Source organism: Cibotium barometz, chromosome 17, assembly GCF_041138505.1.
Source record: "Cibotium barometz isolate CiBa-2024 chromosome 17, ASM4113850v1, whole genome shotgun sequence".
In the NCBI taxonomy this organism is placed as follows: Eukaryota; Viridiplantae; Streptophyta; class Polypodiopsida; order Cyatheales; family Cibotiaceae; genus Cibotium; species Cibotium barometz.
Genome location: NC_141062.1, coordinates 42,565,522 through 42,588,776, shown reverse-complemented (window position 1 = coordinate 42,588,776; position 23,255 = coordinate 42,565,522). Strand labels below are relative to the sequence as shown.

The following is a 23,255-nucleotide window of genomic DNA, read 5'->3' as shown; positions in this document are numbered from 1 at the left end:
GGTAGGACAGATCACCACAACAACAACATAATTTTCAGCCCTTGTATGGTGCACGAGGAGGGAAAGTCATAATCTTGAAGAAAGAGGAGATCGAATTCTAGAGGAAGAGGTAGATGGCAACCTCAACAGCAGCATGGAAGTGGCATTCAACAGCAGCATGGAAGTGGCATTCAATGTCACTATTATGGTAAGATTAGACATGTGGCCAAGGAATGTTACAAGAAGAAAAATGATTCGCAACGTTGTCAAAATTTGCAATAGTTTTAACCTAAACACCTCAAGGTTCTTTGATTGCGTATGGGGAAACGAACTTGGGAGAGGGGTGATATCCCCACAATAGGCCCCTTTTTGTGTTGAATTAATTTGGTCATGAAAAAAATAAAGCACTAAAGGCTGCACCCAAGATTTAGACCTTGGAAACACATGATTTGGGAGAATTTTGCCATGATAACGATGTGAAATATTGCATGTGTTTTTGACACCTCATCACCAATCTCATTAACTTGTCTCTCAAGGGTCCTCTCTCTAAACCGATTGCTCTCTTTGTCTCTATCTTTGCAATTCTCTCTCTCTCTCTATCTTTGCAATGCTCTCTTTGTCAGGCTATCTTTGCAATGCTCTCTCTCTCTCTCTCTCTCTCTCTCTCTCTCTCTCTCTCTCTCTCTCTCTCTCTCTCTCTCTCTCTCTAGGGATGTCTCTCTATGTCGAGCATGAGAGAAGCTCTGAAGTAGTAGGGATGTCACTTAGCCTCTTAGCCTTTTAACTGAAAAACTTAGTGAAACATTAGTAGTAGAAAGACATCCTTGATGAATTAATTCATAGAAAGGCAACCCTGATGAACTAATTTATAGAAAGAGTGATAAAGCACCCAACGTCTACTTTTGCTATTTATTAGATGTTGACTATTAATTAATAGATGTTGGACCTTAGGTTCTTTAAGGTTTTAGATGTTGGCTATTAATAAATAAATGTTGGCTATTAATTAATAGATGTTGGACCTCAGGTTCTTCAAGGTTTTAGACTTTAGACATAGAATATTTGGTAGATTCATGTCATGATGCTGATATGAAATTATTATGGCTTTTTGACACGTGTCCCCTTTTCTTTATCTAGGGTGCACCCAACGTCGTGATGGCTTCCCTGCGATATGATGGCAAGCATGTAGAACGTGGTGCTTGTCCTCTTCCAGTTGCTGCGGTTTCCTCGACCTCGTGCTCATCCTCTTCCGATTACCTATGGCTTTCTTGACCTTGTGCTCCCTGGCTTTTGATTTTTGGTAATATATATGTTGGGATTCGTTGCGCTCGACCTTGCCGTCTTCCGATTCCAGGTGATATGTTGGAATTTTTATCATCCTTATGCTGTGGTTTTATAACCATACCCTAATTCTCTCTCTCTCTCTCTCTCTCTCTCTCTCTCTCTCTCTCTCTCTCTCTCTCTCTCTCTCTCTCTCCCCTCTTGATTCCAAGTGATATGTTGAGATTTCTCTCATCTTGTGATTTGGTTTAATGGGGCGCCTCTACTATGGTCTAATTAGGGTTTACATTAAAAAATTCAGCTTCCACATATGTGCTCTATCTAGCACATGCCTAGTTTAGTTAGGGTTTCATGAATCTCTATGCATGCCTGCGGTTTGGTTTAGTTAGATTTATAAAAATTTCCATACGCAAGGGCTTTGGTTTAATCAGGTTTTTTTTTTGGCCATGCATGTTCTCTACTTTAGTAAGGTTAATTTTTTTTGCATGCATGCCCATCATGCGTCCATAGGATATGGCTTGACAAGGTTTTTTTTTTTAAGGCTATGAATTTTTTTCCTCTGTTTTTTTAATATTCTATTGTGGGTAACTAGGGTTTTAGCCTTATCTCTTGGTGTGTTGTCTCGTGCTAGGTATGTGCTATAAAAATAAATCTCTCTAATTTTTTTGATACTTCATGTCTATATGTTATGTGTGTCTGTCTTAGATGGCTCCCTAATGACATCGTGTCCTCAATGATGATCCTTCTACTTCTATTCCTAGACGTTTTGTTCCGTTGGGTTTGGCTGATGCTCGAACTCCTTTGTATGATCTGTATCCTTCTCTTGATGTCCCCATCGACATGCACATGGCAAAGCTCCTATCTGTACCCCTCATTAGGATGCTGGTGATGTCCATGCAGATAGACATGGCAAAGCTATCATGGACACAACTTTGCCATGTGCTGAACCTAAATCCAAACCTTGCTCTGCTCATCATCAACGTGCACATCTAGAGTCTCCTTGTGTGCATATTGTTACCCCTCTTGAAGAAAACTAGGGCATTTTAACTTCCATGTTAGTGTTGGCTTCCTTAAAGGGGGATTAGGGTCGACTTATTGGCTTCCTTAAAGGGGGATCGGGGTTGACTTGTTGGTTTCTTTGGAGGGTGGAGGGCTTGGATTATGATTTTTGTCCCGTCGGGAAGAATTAGGGGAGGTGCTCTTGAGTTTATGGGGGCATTCTTTAGCAAAGTGTACATTGTTCTTCCACTTGTAGCAAGAATCCAAGAAAGCACTGAACTTAATTTCCATAGAGAACTGGATGCCTCAAGGGGTGAGAAGCTCCATCTCATTGGGTGTGTCATGTCCCTTGTCCCACATGATGCATGCCCTTCTTTCAATGTGACCTTTGTTGTTTTTTTCAGTCACGGAAGAATGTAGAGAACCTTGCATCGTACACCTAAAAATGAAGTGAACTTCTCCCCAAAGATAGTAAGGAAGGTTGGTGAAATAGATCCAAACCAGACATTGGTGCCAATGCTAGTTGCACGATGGCTGCACAATCATATTCGTGTATTTTTAGATTGCATGCTTTAGTTGTTTGTAATACACGGGAGTCCCTCAACACTAGATCCCTCTGCTAAACCCTAGAAACTTCAAACTTGGGGGAAACAAACTTGGGAGAGGGTGATCTCCCCACAATATGGGATCAACCCTTATAATCCAAGCCTTTAAGGCGTTAAGTTTAGGTATGGTTAACCCATGTGAGATTAGATTTATAGGTTTTTTTAAGGGTGCATATGGTGTCAATTTCGTTTTTGTATTAATTAGTGAGTGGAAGGTTTGCAATTTTGCAAAGCCTTAGGAAACAAGATGTTTGAAAACCTTAGGGGAAGTTTTTTTTTAAAAAATTCTACCACCTTTAGGGTATGAGTGTTTTAAGGGAATCCTCATGCTCGCGTGTAGCAGAAGGGTTTGTCTCTCTCTTGGCGGTCGCATGTAAGGTAGGGCTATGTTGGTCATTTAGGCTACTTGAAACACTACCAGGTTAGGGAGAGGGCGAGGAAGTATAAGCTGGACTGGCAACAAGAGCTACCAGGTTGGGGAGACGACGAGGAAGTTTGAGTTGGGCTGGCAGGCAAGCATCATTGCTCCTCTCTGCTGTGTCCTACCTAAACTGCACTTTGTCTGCTCCCACTTGTTATCATGCTAGCGAGCTCTCACGAATGACCTCCTTGGTCGCTTAGGTGCAAGCGGCACCTTAGTGTTCACTAATGCCAACTTCTAGTTGGCATTAATAAACTAATATATCACTAGCCTAAATATGGGATAATGCACTAATAGGCACCCAACATCCCTTTTTGGGATGAATTAATTTGGTTATGGAAAGAAAAATCAAAGCACTAAAAGCTACACCAAGGATTTAGACCTTGGAAACACATGATTTAGGAGATTTTTGTCATGATACTGATGTGAAATATTACATGTGTTTTTGACACCTCATCAACTAGTCTCATTAACTTGTCTCTCAAGGTTCATCTCTCTAAACCGGTTGCTCTCTCTCTCTCTCTCTCTCTCTCTCTCTCTCTCTCTCTCTCTCTCTCTCTCTCTCTCTCTCTCTCTCTCTCTCTCTCAATAGGGACGTCTCTGTGTCAAGCATGAGAGAAGCTTTGAAGTAGTACGGATGTCTCTTAGCCTTTTAGCCTTTTGATTAAAAACCTTGGTGAAACATTAGTAGAAAGACATCCTTGATGAATTAATTTATAGAAATACAGCCTTGATGAATTAATTTATAGAAAGAGTGATAAAGCACCCAACATCTACTTTTGCTATGAATTAGATGTTGGCTATTAATTAATAGATGTTGGACCTTAGGTTCTTTAAGGTTTTAGACCTTAGACACAAAATATTTGGTAGATTCATGTCATGATGCTAATGTGGAATTCTGTATGGTTTTTTCACACGTCCCCTTTTCTTTACCTTGGGTGCACCCAACGGCGTGATGGCTTCCCTGCGATATGATGGCAGCACGTGTAGAACGTGGTGCTTGTCCTCTTCGAGTTGTTGTGGCTTCCTCGACCTCGTGTTCGTCCTCTTTTGATTGCTTTTGCGGATGTCTCGACCTCATGCTCCCCGGTTTTCAATTCTAGGTGATATGTATGTTGGGATTCGTCGTGCTCGACCTCCTCGACTTGCGATTCTAGGTGATATGTTGAGATTTCTCTCATCCTTATGCTGTGGTTTTATAACCATACCCTAATTCTCTCTCTCTCTCTCTCTCTCTCTCTCTCTCTCTCTCTCTCGATTCCAGGTGATATGTTGAGATTTCTCTTAGCATGTGCTTTGGTTTAATGGGGCACCTCTAGTGTGGTCTAATTAGGGTTTACATTTAAAAAAATTAGCCTCTATGCGTGTGCTCTAGTACATGCCTAGTTTAGTTAGAGTTTCATGCATCTCTATGTACGCGTGTGGTTTGGTTTAGTTAGATTAATTTTTTTTCCATACGTAGGGGCTTTGGTTTAATTAGGTTTTTTTTGCCACGCATGCCGATACGTGTCTGTGCATACCTGTCCTCTACTTTAGTTGGGTTAATTTTTTTTAGCATGCATGCCTATCATGTGTCTGCGCGGTATGGTTTAATAAGGTTTAATTTTTTTAAAAAGGCTACCATCTATCACTGTTGGCATTAGCAATGGTGATATTATGGACCTTGTGTATTGGGAACCATTGGAATAGTTTATTCGAGCTGAATGTGTTAGTGGCTTGTTTGCACTACTGAAAAGGGGTGGAACTCTCGATTACCTCTGTTTTCAAATGGTAGTAAACATTTTTTCATCCTCAATCATTTCTTTTAGTAAAATGATTAAAAGACATCTTGCTTTGGGATGTCTCTAAACTGTAGGAGGCATTGTTATCTGTAGAGCTTTGAAACGGGTCCATCTCCACACATATGAGGGCATATTAAGTTATTGTATGAAAGACTTGAACAAGCTACACTTCAGATTTTTTAGTCACAATGTCATTGCTAAAGAAATAACTAGGGGCTATGAGCAATATACGCTATATGGGCAAGGGGATTTAAAAAATAAAGTATGTTTAGCTCTCATCAATGTGTTTGACCATGCATATGTCTACATGGATAATTACATCCCAAATAAGCTAGGGACCAGCATGGAGTCTACTTTGTTGTTGCGAATGTTCCACAATGTGTTTGACTGTGCATGTCTAGATGGATAATTACATCCCAAATAAGCTAGGGGTGAGCATGGAGTCTACTTTGTTGCGAATGCTCTGCACACCGGGAAATACTACTCATCTACCCACTGGATCATTCTTAAAGTGGGAAATGGAATGGATATAAAAAGAGCTGCTACTATTTGGAAAGTGAAGAAAACCCCTCATATCACTCAATCTGTTGATGTTGATGAAATTTTTTCCATGGATCATTCAAGTTTCAGGTACTTTGCAGATGTAGACACTATTGGAGTCGAAGATGAACAACCAGAGAGTGATGATAGTAATCCATGAGCAAGAAGCAACCCTATTCCTGTGGATAGTGATGAAGATGTTTGCTACGAGCCTATTACTACATGGTAAATATCGCTCTCTTTGGGACCAACCAAATATGAGGGAAACAATAGAAAATGCTCATGATTTTGTATCTTTGCACCCCAGGAAGCAAGTGGAAGATACTATCTTTATGTAAGGAATTTCAAGGGATATGTATGAACATCTTTTGAATATGTATTTTCATGGTGATCGTTGTATAAACCGTCAGTTTTATCGTTTAAAAAAATTCCCACTACTGTTAATACAAAAATATATATTTTGTATAATTTTCTTATTTTAAATGAATGGAATAAATGTATTTTTTTATGTTTCATACATTATTTTAAAGTCATTTAAATCATTTCAGATTTATGATGGTATTTCTTATTTTTAATTTTAATGCTTGTTGAAATCAAGTTTGTAAATTGTTACTTATAATTATGGTCTGCTAACTTACCTTTAGTTAAAGTAAGGTTTGAATTACTTTGTAATAACCTTAGAGGTTTATTAATCTTAGTGAAACTAAGGTTTATCATTAATTAATTAATGCCCAAGCTATAGATACCTATTCATTTGTAATAATCTTAGTGAAATGAAGGTTTATCATTAATTATTTAATTAATGCCCACTCTATGGATACCAATCTGTATGCACCCCAAACAATTCTTGGGGTTGCATTAATAAAATATGAGACACGTGTCTCATTGCATTAAAAAATTATGAGACACGTGTCTTACATGCAAGGCCGCATAATTTTCGATTACGCATTTCTCTCCCGATTTCTGCAAGTCTTGCGTTGCTATCTTTTTCCCTTGCGCTCTATGCTATGGCGCCTTTCTCACCTGGTTTCTTCAGGTCATGCGGTGTACTGTCAGTTTTCTCTCATGGTTTCTGCAGGTCATGCGTTGTGCTGTCGGTTTCATTTGCCCTTTGCGTTGCGTTTCTTTGCTGCGCTTTCCGGTGCAGATGGTGGTGGCATCCTCACATCTGTCGGTCATGTGTTGGTCTTCTACAAATTTCCTTTCTTTTCCTACGTTTCGGTTCTACTCATGTGCTTCTCCGGTGACTTCTGTATCAAGGTTTGATTTTCATTGGTCATTTTCAACATGTTTCATGCCATCCTCGTCATGTCCAGGCTCTGTCTATTTTAGTTACAATCTGTTTCTAGAATGATTGCATGGCCTATTCAAAGAGCCTTTCTGTATGTGCTTATCATGCCTTTTTTTGTTCTCTTTTATCGAGGAAGAATCCTTTGTCCTTCTGTTTGTGCTGATCATGCCTCCTAGGAAGAAGCCTTTGGACGACATTAGTAACATGATGGTGTTTGATCATCGTGGGAATTCATCTTTGCTCCTTTGTCATGAAGATAACCCGTCCGTTTCGGCTGTTCCTAGAGCTAAAATAAATAAAGCTTGCCCTCGAATAGTTACACCACTCGAGTACCCTCAGACGGTTCGTAGTCTTCACGCAATGAAGGAGAAGGCACGATCGTCGGGTAAAATTTTCTAATCTTTGTATTTATTCAGTAATTAATATGATTCTTCTTGTTAAATTTCTTACTTTTTTACTTTTTTTGGGGTCATTAATTAATATTTAGTAATATGATTTTGCTTGTTAAATTTCTTACTATTTTTTTTGTTCATTTGAAATGTTTTTTTCCCTGCAATTATCCTATTTCTCCATATGTATCTTATATGGATTTGTGGATCAATAATAATATATCTGCTTTCTGCTGGCATATTTATATGCGATTACAATCATCCTTTAACAAATATGCATAATAATCTTTATGAAAGCATTGATCGCTTACATGCAATGAATTCTGTTTCGTATGTGCCAAATTTAAGTAGTTTTATTAATTCTACATGTAATGAATTATGTTTTGCATGTGCCAAATTTAAGTAGTTTTATTAATTCTCTGTAGTAAATTATTTCCCTTCATTTTTTGTTAATCTTGTTTCGTCTCTAAATCTATAATTTTTATCGATGGTATAGATTTTTATAGTTATTTAAAATTTACATTTTTCTCCTAGTCTTCGTTTGTTGTCTGAAAATTATTATATAAATATCAGTAAATTATCAGTACTTTTTTTCCTCCCAGTCTTCGTTTGTTGTCTTTGTGCAATGTTCATTTCTGGTTTTTCTTAAATATCAGTAAATTATCTTTTTTAGGAGAAGTATTAAATTTTAGCAAAGATGAATAACATTTTTAAATGCTTATCTTGAAAATAATACTTTGTAAATAAATACTAAATTTTATTTAAAAATAATACTTTGTAAATAAATACTAAACTTTATCATACATTATCAAATAAGATCGTCAATTAAAATAAACTGAAGTAAACGTTTTAAATTGATAACAAAAAATTATTTATAATTTCTTAATGAATATCTTCATAATAAATTTCAAGACATAATTATCTCTAGTCACTTTTCTAAAATACTATACCAAATTTGAAAAGATGATTGAAATAACAAAATTAAAGTAATGAAAATATAGAAAACATTGAAGTTAATTAAACGAATTAAATTTATTATGATTAATTTAATCTTGTAGGTTAATAAAGTACTTCAAATATAGACTAATTTTTATAGCGTCGATAATTTCAAATTTAAATTTATGATTTTGTTGAACTAAATTAAAATTATTGTCTAAAAAAATTTAAAATATCAAACACTGCATATGAAAATTAAAATTATTCTCCAAAAAAAATATCAAACACTGCATATGCACTCATTTCTTAATTTCTGTATTGTTTTTTTCAATCATGAGAAAATCAGGTCGAAATATAATCCTTTTTTGTTTCTTGAAGGTTCGAGCAAAGTAAATACAAAAGGGAAAAGGCCACTTGAGAATGAGAAGAATACAGATTCAGAACCTTCCATACACAAAATCCCTTCTTTTCTAGTCGAAAAAAAAACCAGGCTCTTTGAGGTCTCTGTTACAATAGCAATAGGAAATAGAGATATATATACTTGTCTTGCTAGGAACCCTTGGAGGAGTTTGTGAGGATGGAATGTATGAAAGGTCTTTTTGCACTAGAAAAAGAAGGAACATTAAACCATTTGCACTTTCAAATGGTATGTACTTTAATGGCACCATCTCTAATAAACATAGGAAAAACTATAAAAAGATATTTAGGATGGGATTTGTTTAAGCCTGAGGGTGCACTAGTAATGTGTAGAGGGCTTAGGCAAGTAAAGATGCATACCCTCGAAGGGATGGTGGGTTATTGCATGAAAGATTTCCATAAACCGCACTTTAAATTTTTCTCGCACAACATATCTGCTGAGGAAATTACTAGAGGTCGACAGCTATATGACTTATATGGCCAAGCTGACTTGAAAAATAAAGTTTGTTTATCACCTATCAATCTTTTTGAGAGAGCTTATGTCTACATGGATAATTATATAGCTAATAAAATTGGCGCATCTTTACACCACTCTTCTAAAAATGGTTCGTACTAGAAAGTACTACCCGTCAGCCTCATGGATTATTCCAAAAACTGGGTCGGGTATGAGTAAAAAAAGATCTACAACTGTATGGAAAGTCATGAAACTCCCACATCTAACTCAATGCATAGATATAGAAGATATTTTCTTTGTCGATACTCCTCCCGTCTGGTACTTTGACCCGTTCAATGCAAGAAACAATGGAGATTATGAAGAGGAGAGCAATGCTGATGCAGATGAAATACCAGACGACAACACGACACCGAGAGCTCGTTTGAATCCAATAGTTATTCATGATGATGAAGAACCTCAATCACCACATGACTACAGTACATCTTATATATCTTAATGGGAGAGAGCATACAAATTCAAAAAAGCCATTGTAGATGGTGTGATGAATTTGTACCACTCTCTCCAGAAATCTGCAAGTTTGTAGGAGAGGAAGCTTGTTTTGTTTGAGGAAGCTTGTTTTGTTTGATTTCATGCTTCAATTCTCCTCGCATGTAATTACCCCACTTATGTTTTATGACCTTTTCCAATAAATAAAATGTGTTCTTCTTTGAGATTCTAAAATATTTGTCTTTGAGTTTGCACATTTAGTGATGGTTTAGTGAGAGAGACTCTCTATCCCGGATCTAGGTTAATTAATTTTTTTTTGTGAGTGTATATTTACTCTTTCATTTAACTTGTCTTTTTTTCTTTTGAGTCATATTTATTTCATATTGTTAATTGTGAATTTTTTTCATGTTTCTCATATGGATCATCTAAAGTGTGTATCCATTTGAAATGTTAATTCTCGATATTTCTTCAAATAAATCTTCTCTTCCAAAAGGTCTTACTTCTCGATGATAAATTATATCCTCACCTTATCAATTTCTTTTGCTCTAAGGTTATGCTTTAGAATGATAATTTATATCCTAAGCTTTTAAAATATACACTCACAAAAAAATTAATTAATATGAAAGAGTGTATATTAATTAATTTTTTGTGAGTGTATATTCACTCTTTCATATTAATTAATTTTTTTGTTGCGGTGCTTTAATTTTTGGGGTGAAAATTAAAGATGGAGTAAGACCATAAAGTTCAGGGAAAAAAAAGAACCTTTGGAGAAAAATAGAAGCTTAGATGCAGAAGCCACGTGTCAGCCCCCCAAACCTTACCACGTGTTGGATAACATGTGTTGGATAAATGCAATTACCACGTGTTGGATAAATGCACCCCAAAATTTTTTATAGGGGTATTTAATTTATAATTGCATTTATCCAACACGTGGTAAGGTTTGGGCTGACACGTGGCTTTTGGATCTAAGGTTCTAATGTTTTTGACTTTCCATGTAACGTTCGCCTGGTTCTGTTCCTTGGGCATCTGGAGCGAGTCGTCATCTGGTTCTGGGTCTTCTGGAATGGTATGGCACAACTTTTGCCTGGTTCCATTCTTTGGGCTTCTAGAGCGAGTCGTCATCACCGATTTTTCATGGTTTTGTCTCTTCTAGAATGGTATGGCGCAACCTTCCCCTGCTTCAGTTCATTGGTCTTCTAGAGCGATTCATCACCATTTTTCCTAGTTTTGTCTCTTCTGGAATGGTATAGCGAGCTGTTTTTCTTCACGTGCTTGTCGATTTTGTTCATGGCCTTTCCACATGATTGCTCATGCGGGCGCAATTCTGATGCTTATATGTGTCAATGTTCCGTTCTCGCTTCTAATGGCATGTTACAGTTCTTGTGCCTATTTAATGAACGTTGTGTTTGTCTTTTTGGTGTATCTGTTTGGTATCATAGTTCGTATACTTGCCTTCTGTAGGATTTTCGTGATCCTATTATGTGAAATGGCTCCTAAAAGGAAAGCCATGAATGATATCACCAACTTTATGTGTGTTGATCGCCGTCCTTCTACTTCGGCTTGTCCTATCCCTCCGCCATGACAATTTTTGGTGTCCCTGTTCGTCGTTCAGATGGAGTTCCTGCATGCATGCAAAGTCCGCCCACGAGCATCTCAAATTTTCGATTGCCCTACTGCATCTACTCTGCCTAGAGATGTCTCTGTGGGCCCCCGCATCACTACTCCATCGGATGGGCCTTCTGGAGTCCGTAATCTTCATGTAGTGAAGCAAACAGCCAGATCGTCCGGTATGTAGTTGCTCGTTTATTTTCTGTTATTATGTTCTCATCTTTTCCCCGCCTCATTCATTGAATTGTGTTTCTTTCTAGTATGCAGGAAACTGAATAAATGTGTTTTCAGTTGGTTGTCCACATGTGTGAATCCATAAACGAACGTTCCTATTGTGAAAAAAAATGTCTATGTTCCACTGAAATTCACCCGAAATGTTGTATGTTCTGTTTCCGTCTATGCTATGCACAAAAAAATTTGATGCACTCGATCGATAAGTAGTCTGTAATTTTTGTGCATGTTCTGTCCGCCATGCAGAATTATCAGAATAAATTGATGCAGTCCATTAATAAGCATTCTGTAATTTTTGTGCATGTTCTATCCGCCATGCAGAATTATCAGATTTGATGCACTCGATCGATAAGTAGTCTGTAATTTTTGTGCATGTTCTGTCCGCCATGCAGAATTATCAGAATAAATTGATGCAGTCCATCGATAAGCAGTCTGTAATTTTTGTGCATGTTCTATCCGCCATGCAGAATTATCAGATTTGGGGTGCATATTCTGTCCGCCATGCAGAATTATAAGATTTCATTTCTTTATTTTCCTTTTTTTGTCCAATTTTTTTTTATAAATGTCTATGTTCCACTTGATTATGCATTAAAAAAAATCCATGTATTGTAGTCATACGCACTCCATTAAAAAAAAACATTCTTTAAAAAATACCGAACTCATACGTACTTCATAAGGCTACAAATACTGTAGGACCTGTTTCTGTCTGCTATGTAGAAAGAAAAAATGTTATTATTTATTTATTTTTTTGCATTCTCTAAAGTCAATAAAAATGCACATTCTACAACTAAATAACAGGCACAATCTGCAGTTCATAAGACTGTAAAGCCTTTATGTTGTGCTCTAAATGTCATTTGTGTAATATTTCAATCAATAATTATTTGAATTGTCTACTCTCGTAAACTGCAGGATCCACACATTCAAATAAGAAAGGTAAAAAGCCAGAGACATCTGAACCGTTGGTTCACAAGATTTAAATTCCCAGCAGAGAAAAAAACAAAGGCTATTTGAAGTGTCTGGTGACAATAGGTATTGGGAATGGTGATATTAAATTCTCTTCCTGGGAACCATTAGAAGAATTCATTAGAATGGAATGCTTTAAAGGCCTCTTTGCTCTAGAGAAAGGGGGCACATTGAATCACTTACACTTTCAAATGGTGGCTAGTTTAATGGCACCAGTGCGGGAAAGGATTGCAGACTTCAAAAGATCTATGGAAGGACATAGTTTTGTACCTCTATCTCCTGAAGTGTGTAAATATGTGGGCCTTAGTGAAGAAGATGGTTGTTTTTTATAGGTTTTTGATAAAGACTCACTTTCAAAGTATGCAATGTACAGTGCCCCGCTTGTAATGAAGCCATTCTATTTGATGTGTCACACAAATCAACTTTTTCCCTGAAATGTACTTCTCTCTTTTGTTTATAATATATTACTTCGGTTATACCAAAAGAGTGCATATAAAAATGTAACTTTTTTTTTCTCCGTAAAGTTTGGGACCGTTGCCATGTACACTGAAGGTTCTCCTTTTTCCAAATTTATGGCCTTAGTCATATACATCTAAGGTTCTATTTTTTTCCTGAACTTTATGGCCTTACTCCATCTTTAATTTTCACCCCAAAAATTAAAGCACCGCCAAAAAAAATTAACTAATATGAAAGAGTGAATATACACTCACAAAAAAAAATATCAATAGGTGAAGGGCATGTGTAAAGGAGAATAAGTGATGAATAACATGTAGCATGCGTGAAAAGCATGGGAGAGCATCTGATATACTATAGTGCACTCTCTCTCTCGCACGCACACACACACACACACACACACACACACAGTCTCCTCCCCAGCCCCCTTCTCTCACTGTTTTGAAAAATGGCTTCTCTCCCTACTCGAACCCTTGGCTCACAGGGATTGCAGGTCCGCTCACGACTAGTATCTTATCAATGTTTTAAGCCAATTAATTAGCTGCCGATCTTTCTTGAAATTAATACTCAGTTGATTTTGGTTAACTTTCTAAGTAATGAAAATTGAAACGAGATTTGTGCATTTTCTCATTTGATTTTGGTTTATTTTTGAAATGAGAAGGCTTAAAAAAAAAAAAAGCGATGGAATGAAGACTCTTGCATTTTCGCCCTTGGATTTTGGTTTCTTTTTAGAAAGAATTTGATGAAGTAAATAATGAAAATTATTGGGTTGTGGTTTTCTAGTTTGATTTTGTAGTGATAATTAAGAGACTGATGAAAATTTTGCCCCAAAAAAGAGAGAATGAAATGTATTAATTGGAAATTATTGGGGTTTATTTATTTAGTGGGTTTTCCTGTTTTTTTTTTTTTTTGGGGGGGTTTGAAAGGTTCCAGCTCTTGGGCTGGGGTGCATGGGGCTTTCTGCAATGTATGGCAAGCCAGTGCCAGAAGAAGAAGGGATTGCTCTCTTACACCATGCCATTGAAATGGGGGTCACATTCCTCGACACTGCAGATTCTTATGGCCCTTTCACAAATGAAGTTTTAGTTGGAAAGGTAAAAATAAATTATTCTTATTTTCCTGTCGTTCATCTCATCAAATCTGTTCGATTTAGCTAAATTTACCCAATTGATTTGTCTTAAGAAAATGTAAAAAGAAATTATATATATTTTCCTGACATTGATTCGGTTTAAATTTAGCTAAATTTACCCAATTAATTTGTTTCAAGGAATTTGTTGAAAAGATGCTACGATTTTTTTGTTTTTGTTTTTTGTTTTTGTTTTTTGTTTTTTTTGGGGGGGGGGCAGGCTATCAAGAAATACCCGCGTGAAAAAATTCAAATCTCCACAAAATTTGCAAATACGGTTGAGGATGGGAAGTGGGCGATCAAGGGCCATCCAGAGTACGTGCGTGAAGCGTGCGAGGCGAGCTTAAAGAGGCTGGATGTGGACTACATAGATCTCTATTTTCAGCACCGAGTTGACATAAATGTCCCCATAGAGAAAACGGTAATTTCTGGACATTTTGAAATAATCATAATAGTAATGATAATGATGATGATGATGATGATTGTAGTAGTGATGGTGGTGGGGGTGGGGAGGGGGAGAGAGAGAGCCAAACAGGCGGCCTGTAGTGCCAAATGATCTCGCCATCCTGATCAGAAAAAAAGGGTCCCTGGCACCATGTGTGTAAGAACGCCCCTCCCTGCTTGCGCATGCAAACTGAACCTCTGTGGAGCTTCCCCCGTTGTCTGCGGAGGGTGTGAATGATATCAGTCCATATAGTGCTGATGGGCTCAGTGGGTGGGGATGTGAGGATGCCCTCGATGCCCTCGTTGCAACATGCCCGCCATATATATGCCATAAGCAACGTTGATGAAGATTTCCCACCTCTGACACGTGCTTGGAGACCAGGTCTTAGATGACAGATCAGAATCCTGCAATGTGAAAGTTGGAGAGCCTGTCCTCCTATTGCCTCCTTGTACTGGAGGATGGGACCTGTCACAATAACCCAGGCAACAGCTTCCCATGCAATGATACTTGGTGAGGACCTCCTGGTTGTCTAGAGCCGAAGAATCCCCTGCCATACCTGTTGCACTTTGGGGAATTCCCAAAGGCAGTACTGTTTTTGCGACTCCAGGGGGTGATTGCACTGCACACGATGTGCCGACCTACCTCGGATAGCCAACCAAGTGCCAACCGCGAGGCTGCTGCTCGGGGAGGAGTCGGTTCTCCCAGAGCCAAAGCCGCCAAGAATTGTCGAGGGCCACCTTGGTCGGGTCTGGGTTGATGTGCCACTGACCTCTGATGAGCACCTTTAAAATCCTTTGCGGGGGAAAGGGTCAGTTGGCCCTGAGGACCAATTGAAAAGATGAGCACTGGACCCCCATCTGAACCAAGGACTGCTAGAGGCGAGTGAAGGCTCTCCGAGCCACTGAGGGGGGTTGGGGTTTTGGATCGTGAAGAGGGGCGTGCTAGTCCGGAGGGATGGCGGAATCGATGTTGAGGGTAATCTGGTCTCTGCACACTCTCCCAAAGACTCCTCCTTCATATTAAGTCTCTCTAATTGTAATCTATCTTTCTTATAAAATTTACACAACTATGGATGTAATGCCATCGTTGAACTTCCCTAGTTGTCTCAGTGGCTTAACAAAACTTCTAGAATTTTGCTTGTTTGATTAATTTTTCCAACTTATATTATAAAGCATCTGCCATTACCTCTGCATTGCAAAAGGCTTAAAGTCAGATGTGAGTGGTCTCTCATATGCTCCATGGGCACGGATGTAGCCTGTGCATGGGCATGGTAGCCTGTGCATGGGCATGGTAGACATAGACATAGACATAGACAGACACATACACGCACGCACACACTGGACACTTGACACATGATACATGGCACATACACATATAGACACAAATGTAGACACAGTAAACACATACATAGTGGCATACATGCACATGGTGACATACAAATACACAGTCACCACACATCACAGAGAGATACTACACATATATAGATACACATTGATACACGACAAATACACAGGCATAATGGACATGCATAAATATACACATGTACACATAGATAGATACACACTGGTACAGACACGGCAAATACACAGGCATAATAGACATGCATAAATATACACTTACACAATGACACAGAGCTAACAAATACAGAGACATATTAGACATATACATACCCAGATATGTCTGTGTTTGCTTGCTTGCGTGTGAGTGGGGGGAGATGGGGGGTGTAGGAAATTGGAGAGGCTTTTATTTTGAACCTCAAGTGCATGTTTGTGTGGGATTTTTGATACAGATGGGAGAGTTGAAGAAACTGGTCGAGGAAGGCAAAATCAAGTATATAGGTCTCTCTGAGGCTAGCGTAGGTACCATAAGAAGAGCGCATGCTGTTCATCCAATCACTGCGGTTCAGATTGAATGGTCGTTGTGGACACGAGATGTCGAAGAAGACATCATCCCATTATGCAGGTGTGTAATAAACATTTGCTTAAGGCTTGTTAGTTTGTTTCAGGAGTATGCCTGGTAATGGTATTAACTAAAGGGCTGTGATTGCTCTATTCAACTTCTTACTTATGACTTTCCAAGCCGTTAATGTACATCAAACTATCTTTCTAATAAAATGTTAGGGTGATTGCAGAGAATTGGGTATTGGAGTTGTGGTGTATAGTCCCCTTGGAAGAGGTTTCTTCTCAGGGAAGGCCATCCTCGAGAACCTGGGAGAAAGGGATAGCCGGCTTGTAAGTGCAAGCCCTTTACATGTAATGGTGCTTTACTGCTAATAGCCTCCGAGGATTGCAAAAACTGACCCTTTTTTGGGGCATGTTTGTGTTCAAATTTGAAGACCCGGCCGCGATTTCAAGGGGAGAATCTGGAGAAGAACAAGGTTTTCTATGAAAGAATTGCAGACCTTGCAAAGAAGCATGGGTGTACACCTGGACAACTAGCCCTAGCATGGGTCTTGCATCAAGGCGAGGATATTGTACCTATCCCAGGCAAGTGTAAAAGACCCTAATCACACTCTATACACACCACTGACTGTTCCCTTTGCTTTTTGTTTGAGAGAGATTAATTATTATATTTTATGGCATCCACTGAGTTTAGCGAGCACATTTTGAACCTGCATTCCCTTTACTCTTCTAATCACACTACTAAGAAATCCTTAGCAATATATTGTGGACTAACTATGTTCTTAAGTGGCCCTAATTTCAGTCTGATTACACCTTGAAAGCCCCTATTCGAGTGTGGTTAGACAATAGATATTTCAAGCTATTTATACCCTTGATGTGTTCAATGATTGCATTATGGTTAAATCGATTAGATATTTGCATAAGAATGATCAGATAAGTGACCCTAACAAGACTTTTCACCCTGGCACTAGAAGTGATGAAAGGTTCACAGTTTCAACTTTCCAAGAAGTTGGTTACACATAAAGCGATGAAGAACACCCACAAGGCTCGGGTGGGCAATCTTTGAGCCCTCTTGGGCTGGATTTTGTGTACCCAGTTTTGCACTCTTAAATGATCCTCTAATATTATGTCAACATTATCAGAAGTTGATAATTGGTACTAGGACTTATGACCTCTTTCTTTATACAGGAACCACCAAGATCAAGAACTTTGATGAGAACCTGGGTTCAATCAATGTCAAGCTTTCGAAGGCAGATTTGGAAGAAATATGTGCAGCTGTGCCTATAGATGAAGTGGCAGGTCTGCGATATGCCCAGATGGACTCCACCTACAAGTTTGCAGACACACCTCCACTACCTAATGATGCATGAGGGATGGATAAAGGGTGAGAAGACTTCACATTTACTTAGCATATATTGATACAAGTTCTACACCCACTGTTGGGCATTGATGACGTTAGTGGGGATGTCATAGCGTCTAGTCCAAACTATGCATGATGGATTGATGGTTATGAGTTTATAAATTGCACTTTCTTATAAGGTGAATTTGGGCATGTTCCTGGATTTATCTAGGTATTTTTTATGTTGTATTAGTGGACATGCAAATTTCACATTGTGAAGTTTTCGTCAAAGTTGCAGCCAATTGATATTGTGTTAATTCTTTCTATCTTTAGTGGTGCATATGCCCTATCAACTAGCTTTTTGTTGTAATAATTCTTTCTATTTGTTATGATCCTTGGTGCTAGGCTTCATTATGGCTGAGTCTACCTTGTGTATCTCCGGAGCTATGACAAAAAATCAATACACAAACCTTTGTATGAATGTATGCTGTGTGTGTGCGCGCGTGAGCATATATTGATACCAAGTTCTACACCCACAGTTGGGCACTGATGACGTTAGTGGGGATGTCATAGTATCTAGTCCAAACTATGCATGATGGAGTCGATGGTTTATTGTCTTGTGGATGACTACAATGAGGTTATAAATTGCACTTTCTTATAAGGTGAATTTGGGCATGTTCTTGGATTCATCTAAGTATATTTTTATGCAGTGTTAGTGGACACATGCAAATTTCACATTGTAAAGTTTTCGTCCAAGTTGCAGCCAATTGATATTGTGTTAATTTTTTGTATCTTTAGTGGTGTATATGCCCTATCAACTACCTTTTTGTTGTAATAATTCTTTCTATTTGTTATTATCCTTGGTGCTAGGCTTCATTATGGCTGAGTCTGCCTTGTGTATCTCCAGAGCTCTGACAGAAACTTAGTACACAGACCTTTGTATGAATGTATGCTGTGTGTGCGTGGGGGGTGTGTGTGGGACCATATATTGATACCAAGTACCAAGTTCTACATCCACCATTGGGCACTGATGACATTAGTGGGGATGTCATAGTATCTAGTCCAAACTATGCATGATGGAGTTGATGGTTTATTATCTTGTGGATGACTACCATGAGGTTATAAATTGCACGTTCTTATAAGGTGACATTGTTACGACCTGTGCCCCTTTCGGCGTCGGATGATAGCTTCTGAGGATTTTCCACACGATCCCCACCACTACTAAAGCCAAAGGCACCTCCTCTTTTACAAGAGAAGTATAGTGAGAAGATCGAGGGCTCCCCCTCCACTATAACCACCTCCGCATCATAGCCTATGCGTAGCCAATGCATAGCCATGCATAGTGTATGCATACCCCATGCATACGCTATGCGTACCCTATGCATACGCCGTGCATAGCCTATGCATAAGGCCTATGCTGCCTAAGGGCTTGCATAGGGCTATGCATAGCCTATGCATAGGGTATGCATAAGGCCTATAGGCTCTTGACCTAAATCTAATCCCCAGCACCCAAGGGTGTAATAACACAAAGAGAATAAGAGGGCTTACCTCTACTAGTGGCTGAATCCGTATGAACTATTGCGTGGCCGGAATCCTTGGTGGTTGTTCACTTGAATAGACCTACAAAAAATTATCATAATAAATCAAAACATTAGTTCATTAGTTCATCTACACTATGCATAAGCCCTATGCATAAGGCCTATGCATAAGCCCTATGATTCAAATAGGTATATTTTTATGCTGTATTAGTGGACATGCAAGTTTCACATTGTGATGTTTTTGTCCAAGTTGTAGCCCGTTGATATTGTGTTAATTCTTTCTATCTTTAGTGGTGCATATATTCTACCAACTACCTTTTTGTTGTAATAATTCTTTCTATTTGTTATTATCCTTGGTGCTAGACTTCATTATGGCTGAGTCTGTCTTGTGTATCTCCGGAGCTCCAACAAAAACTCAGTACACAGACCTTTGTATGAATGTATGTTGTGTGTGCGTGGGAGAGGTGTGTGTGGGAGCATATATTGATACCAAGTTCTACACACTGTTGGGCATTGATGACATTAGTGGGAATGTCATAGTATTTAGTCCAAACTATGCATGATGGAGTTGATGGTTTATTATCTTGTGGATGACTACCATGAGGTTATAAATCACACTTTCTTATAAGGTGAATTTGGACATGTTCTTGGATTCATATATACATATATATATATATATATATATATATACATATATACATATATACATATATATAATTGTTACTTCTAGTCGGGGGCTTTCAATGCCAAAAGTATGGAGCTTCTACATGGAAAAAGTCCGCTTTAACATGGTATGTTAGTGATTTAGATTGGTTGCAGAGAGCCTAGGCACCTATCAATTTGATTATGTGTGGTCCATGGGCACCTTTGATGTATGGGCATGCACCCCTTTATAGATGGCAATTTAGGCTATTTCCATGCTTGCTTTCATTACTTGACATTCATTAGTGCAAGGCATGTGAACAACTATCGCTTGCTCTCTACATGTTGAGGTGTATGCCAAGGGTCCAAGTATCTATATAAGAGAGATCTAGATACAAGTATGAGCAATTTCAAGCACATCTGTGATTTGGAGGTTGTAGCCAAGAAGCAAGGGCAAACTCAATAGCAATACTAAGGCCAATTCTTTAACTTAAAAGACAATTTTCACAACATGTGTGGATTTATGCGGTTGTCTATTCAACTGACAAGTTGAAATAATGCATATCAGAATTCAAGTGAAGTAATTGTCTTATTCTTCTATAGGAATCCCCAAGTATGCTTCGTTCAATGAAGCCCCATTATGCATGTAGCAGTGGGGGCAAGAAGAAACTGCAACAAAATCCTTGCATCAAATGGTTTAACAAAGCTCATTTAGTCTTCCCCTTACAAAACTTGAATGTGTGGGGGTGAGAATTCCACATAGGCCAAGCAATTGTGTAACTAGGCCATGAAGCTTTCTAATTGTATTTAGAGTTTTTTCCAAAAAACGTGGCCATAAAATTTGTAAGAACAAGAGATTTTAGTTGTAATAAGGATGTTGTAAATGGGTTTAGCCAAGTTAACTAGGCTTGTGGGAGATTGACCTTGGAGTGTGAACACATGTACAAAATGGACATGGCCATTGTGGTGCTTTACATGCCTATGAGAGATTGGCCTTACAATGTGAACACATATACAAAATGTCCATGGCAATTGTGCTTTACATGCTTGTGTCACAACAACATGGAATATTAGTAATCTCCAACAAGCTTGTGGATGTGGCCACTAGATTATTGGACCCATTCATCAAACCACATCAGTATCATCAAAGCATCCATCAAACCATGTCATGCTCATTGAAAACATCCATTGTATTCTATTACTTGAAACCTAGTGACACTAAATATAGCAGAAGTAGCACTTCTTACACGAGGGAGGGTCTCTCACTCGGGGCCTCGCCCACGGATATCCGAACAAGAGACTAATCCCTTGGTTCTTCCAAAACCGAACCTGGAAAAAACTTCCCTCGCCCAGAAAGCATGGGCGATTCCTCCAGGATATTTTTACTCTAACGTAGTCACGGTCATTACTGACCAAACTGATCCGACCAAACCTGCGAGTCTCTTGGTCAGATCAAGGAAGAAACTTGCACTTGGATCATAGAAACCAACGCTTTTTTCCCCATCGAGAGGCATAGCCATTGATTCTTTTTTCATAGAACAATTACTATCCAGGATTTACTTCACCTATCGTACTATAACAGAGTTGAGTCTCATTTTACGGATCCATCAGTCCAGCCTAACCCCAACTAGAAGTTTAATGCAAGAAATGATTGAGGAAACTAGCATTTTTGTGCCTCTTGGGCTATAGCCTAGTGGTAGTCTTCAAGCCTCTCAAAAACAGGAGGTATCTACCTTGCTGGCATCTAAATTTTAATACTCCTTTGTTTTAATAGGTAGCAAAGCAAGAATTTATCATGGCAAGAGGCATGAAATGTATGTATCAATGTATTTATAGGAGTATATCCACATGTGTGCTAATTATTATAGAAGTAATCAATCTTTTTATAAGTTTCAATTTTGGTCCTCGCTAATGTAGTATATTGATTATGAGGCATTGTTTATTTTGTCAAAGCAATATTGGCCAACATGATTTGATCTTGTCAATCTAATATTTTTGGTCATTTTTTGGTCTAATGCTTTTATATGTAGATGACTCCGTCAGTCTCGGTTCTTTCATAGCTATCAAGAGGAGGAAGAGAGGAAGAGGGAGATGGGGTTGTCTATGGGAAGTATACATGCCAAGGACTAGTCTCATTTACTAGCTAGATGCGAAAGCCTTTTGTTTAACACCATCCAGTTTGCACGACTATCTTGTGTTGCATGACCCTTCAAGTTGGTCATACTCTTTCACTCACACCACACTACTCTAGCAACTCATAGTAACACATACAAGATAGGAGCCAATAATATATGTCTTCTTCATAAGATTATGCAATACATAGACTATCTTTCTTTTTAATTCATAGAGGAGATGTATCCTACCCAACATGCATAACTCTTTAGGTTGGCCACACTCTCTCACTCACCTAACACTACTCTAACAACTCATAGTAACACAAACAAGATACGCGCCAACAACATATATTCATAAGCTTATCCAATACACATAATATCTTTCTTTTAGTTCTCAGAGGAGATGTAACCTACCCATATGCTGTTATCGGCTCTAGGGGTTGAGACCTCCTTTGACAAAACACACTCTATGATTAAATAGGTTACAACCTCTTCCCATGGTTACCTGGATATCCACATTGTCATGATATCTATTTTACAAGCAAGAGCTAGAGTTTATTGGGGAAGGGGAGATTGTGCTCAACAAGGATGTTCCCTCTCGAGCTTGGGAAAGGGAGGGGAAGATAGAGCTCAAGAAAGATCTGGGCTCTCACCTTGGGAAAGGGAGGAAGATGTGCAAGCCATGAGTAGCCTAGACCAGGGTGGCCATGTGCATGTTGTGAGTGCACGCCGTCGTTGATAGACTTGGCGATCGGAGAAGTCTAAGGGAACTAAAGGTGGTGAAATCAGTGGAGATGAGGGACGGCTGATGACGGCGAGGCCAGCGAGGTAGGCTGAGGTCAAGGAGCGATGATGACGACGACGGACAACCATGAAATGGCGGAGATGAGGACGGTGAGTATTGGAAGAGCACCAGTGATGATGGTGGTGGCCGATGAGGTTGAGAAGCTCAGGACCTTAGAGAGATGGCGGAAGCTCAGGATCGAGCTTGGAGGACTTGACTAGCCATCTACAGGTCGCTCATCACTGCTCCATTCACTGTCTTGGCAAAGCATTCATTAGTAAGTGCCTTGGGTAAAACATTAGTAAGTGTGGTAAGTTGTTTTTCAAAAGTCCAATGTGTCGTGCATATCTCTATTAGTTAACTTCAGTGCATACATGCTTTTGCAATTGATAAGCATTAGTCTAGCACACCATTGAACTAATGTAGCCACCATTTTAACTACTTGAGAACCATCAAAACCTAACCATGAGCTAAGTTGCATTATACGTCTTGTATAATGATATTTTATCGAAAAATACGAGGATATATGTGAATA

General features: G+C 38.7%; 1 protein-coding gene and 1 long non-coding RNA gene across 2 annotated transcripts; both read left to right on the top strand.

Moving 5' to 3' along the window:
* The first annotated feature begins 13,162 nt into the window (after nucleotides 1–13,162).
* LOC147630026 (putative aldo-keto reductase 4) lies at nucleotides 13,163–17,847 on the top strand. The gene is made up of 7 exons (XM_086811608.1): nucleotides 13,163–13,324; nucleotides 13,758–13,925; nucleotides 14,178–14,378; nucleotides 16,192–16,364; nucleotides 16,534–16,633; nucleotides 16,738–16,888; nucleotides 17,492–17,847. Exons 1-7 carry the CDS (start codon nucleotides 13,280–13,282, stop codon nucleotides 17,671–17,673), a joined length of 1,020 nt encoding a protein of 339 aa, XP_086667734.1. The 5' UTR covers nucleotides 13,163–13,279; the 3' UTR covers nucleotides 17,674–17,847.
* A 369-nt stretch (nucleotides 17,848–18,216) lies between these two features.
* On the top strand, nucleotides 18,217–19,478 carry LOC147630025 (uncharacterized). Its single transcript, XR_015267776.1, has 2 exons — nucleotides 18,217–18,336; nucleotides 19,370–19,478. It is a non-coding gene; the product is annotated as an uncharacterized LOC147630025 (long non-coding RNA).
* The last annotated feature ends 3,777 nt before the right edge of the window (nucleotides 19,479–23,255 follow it).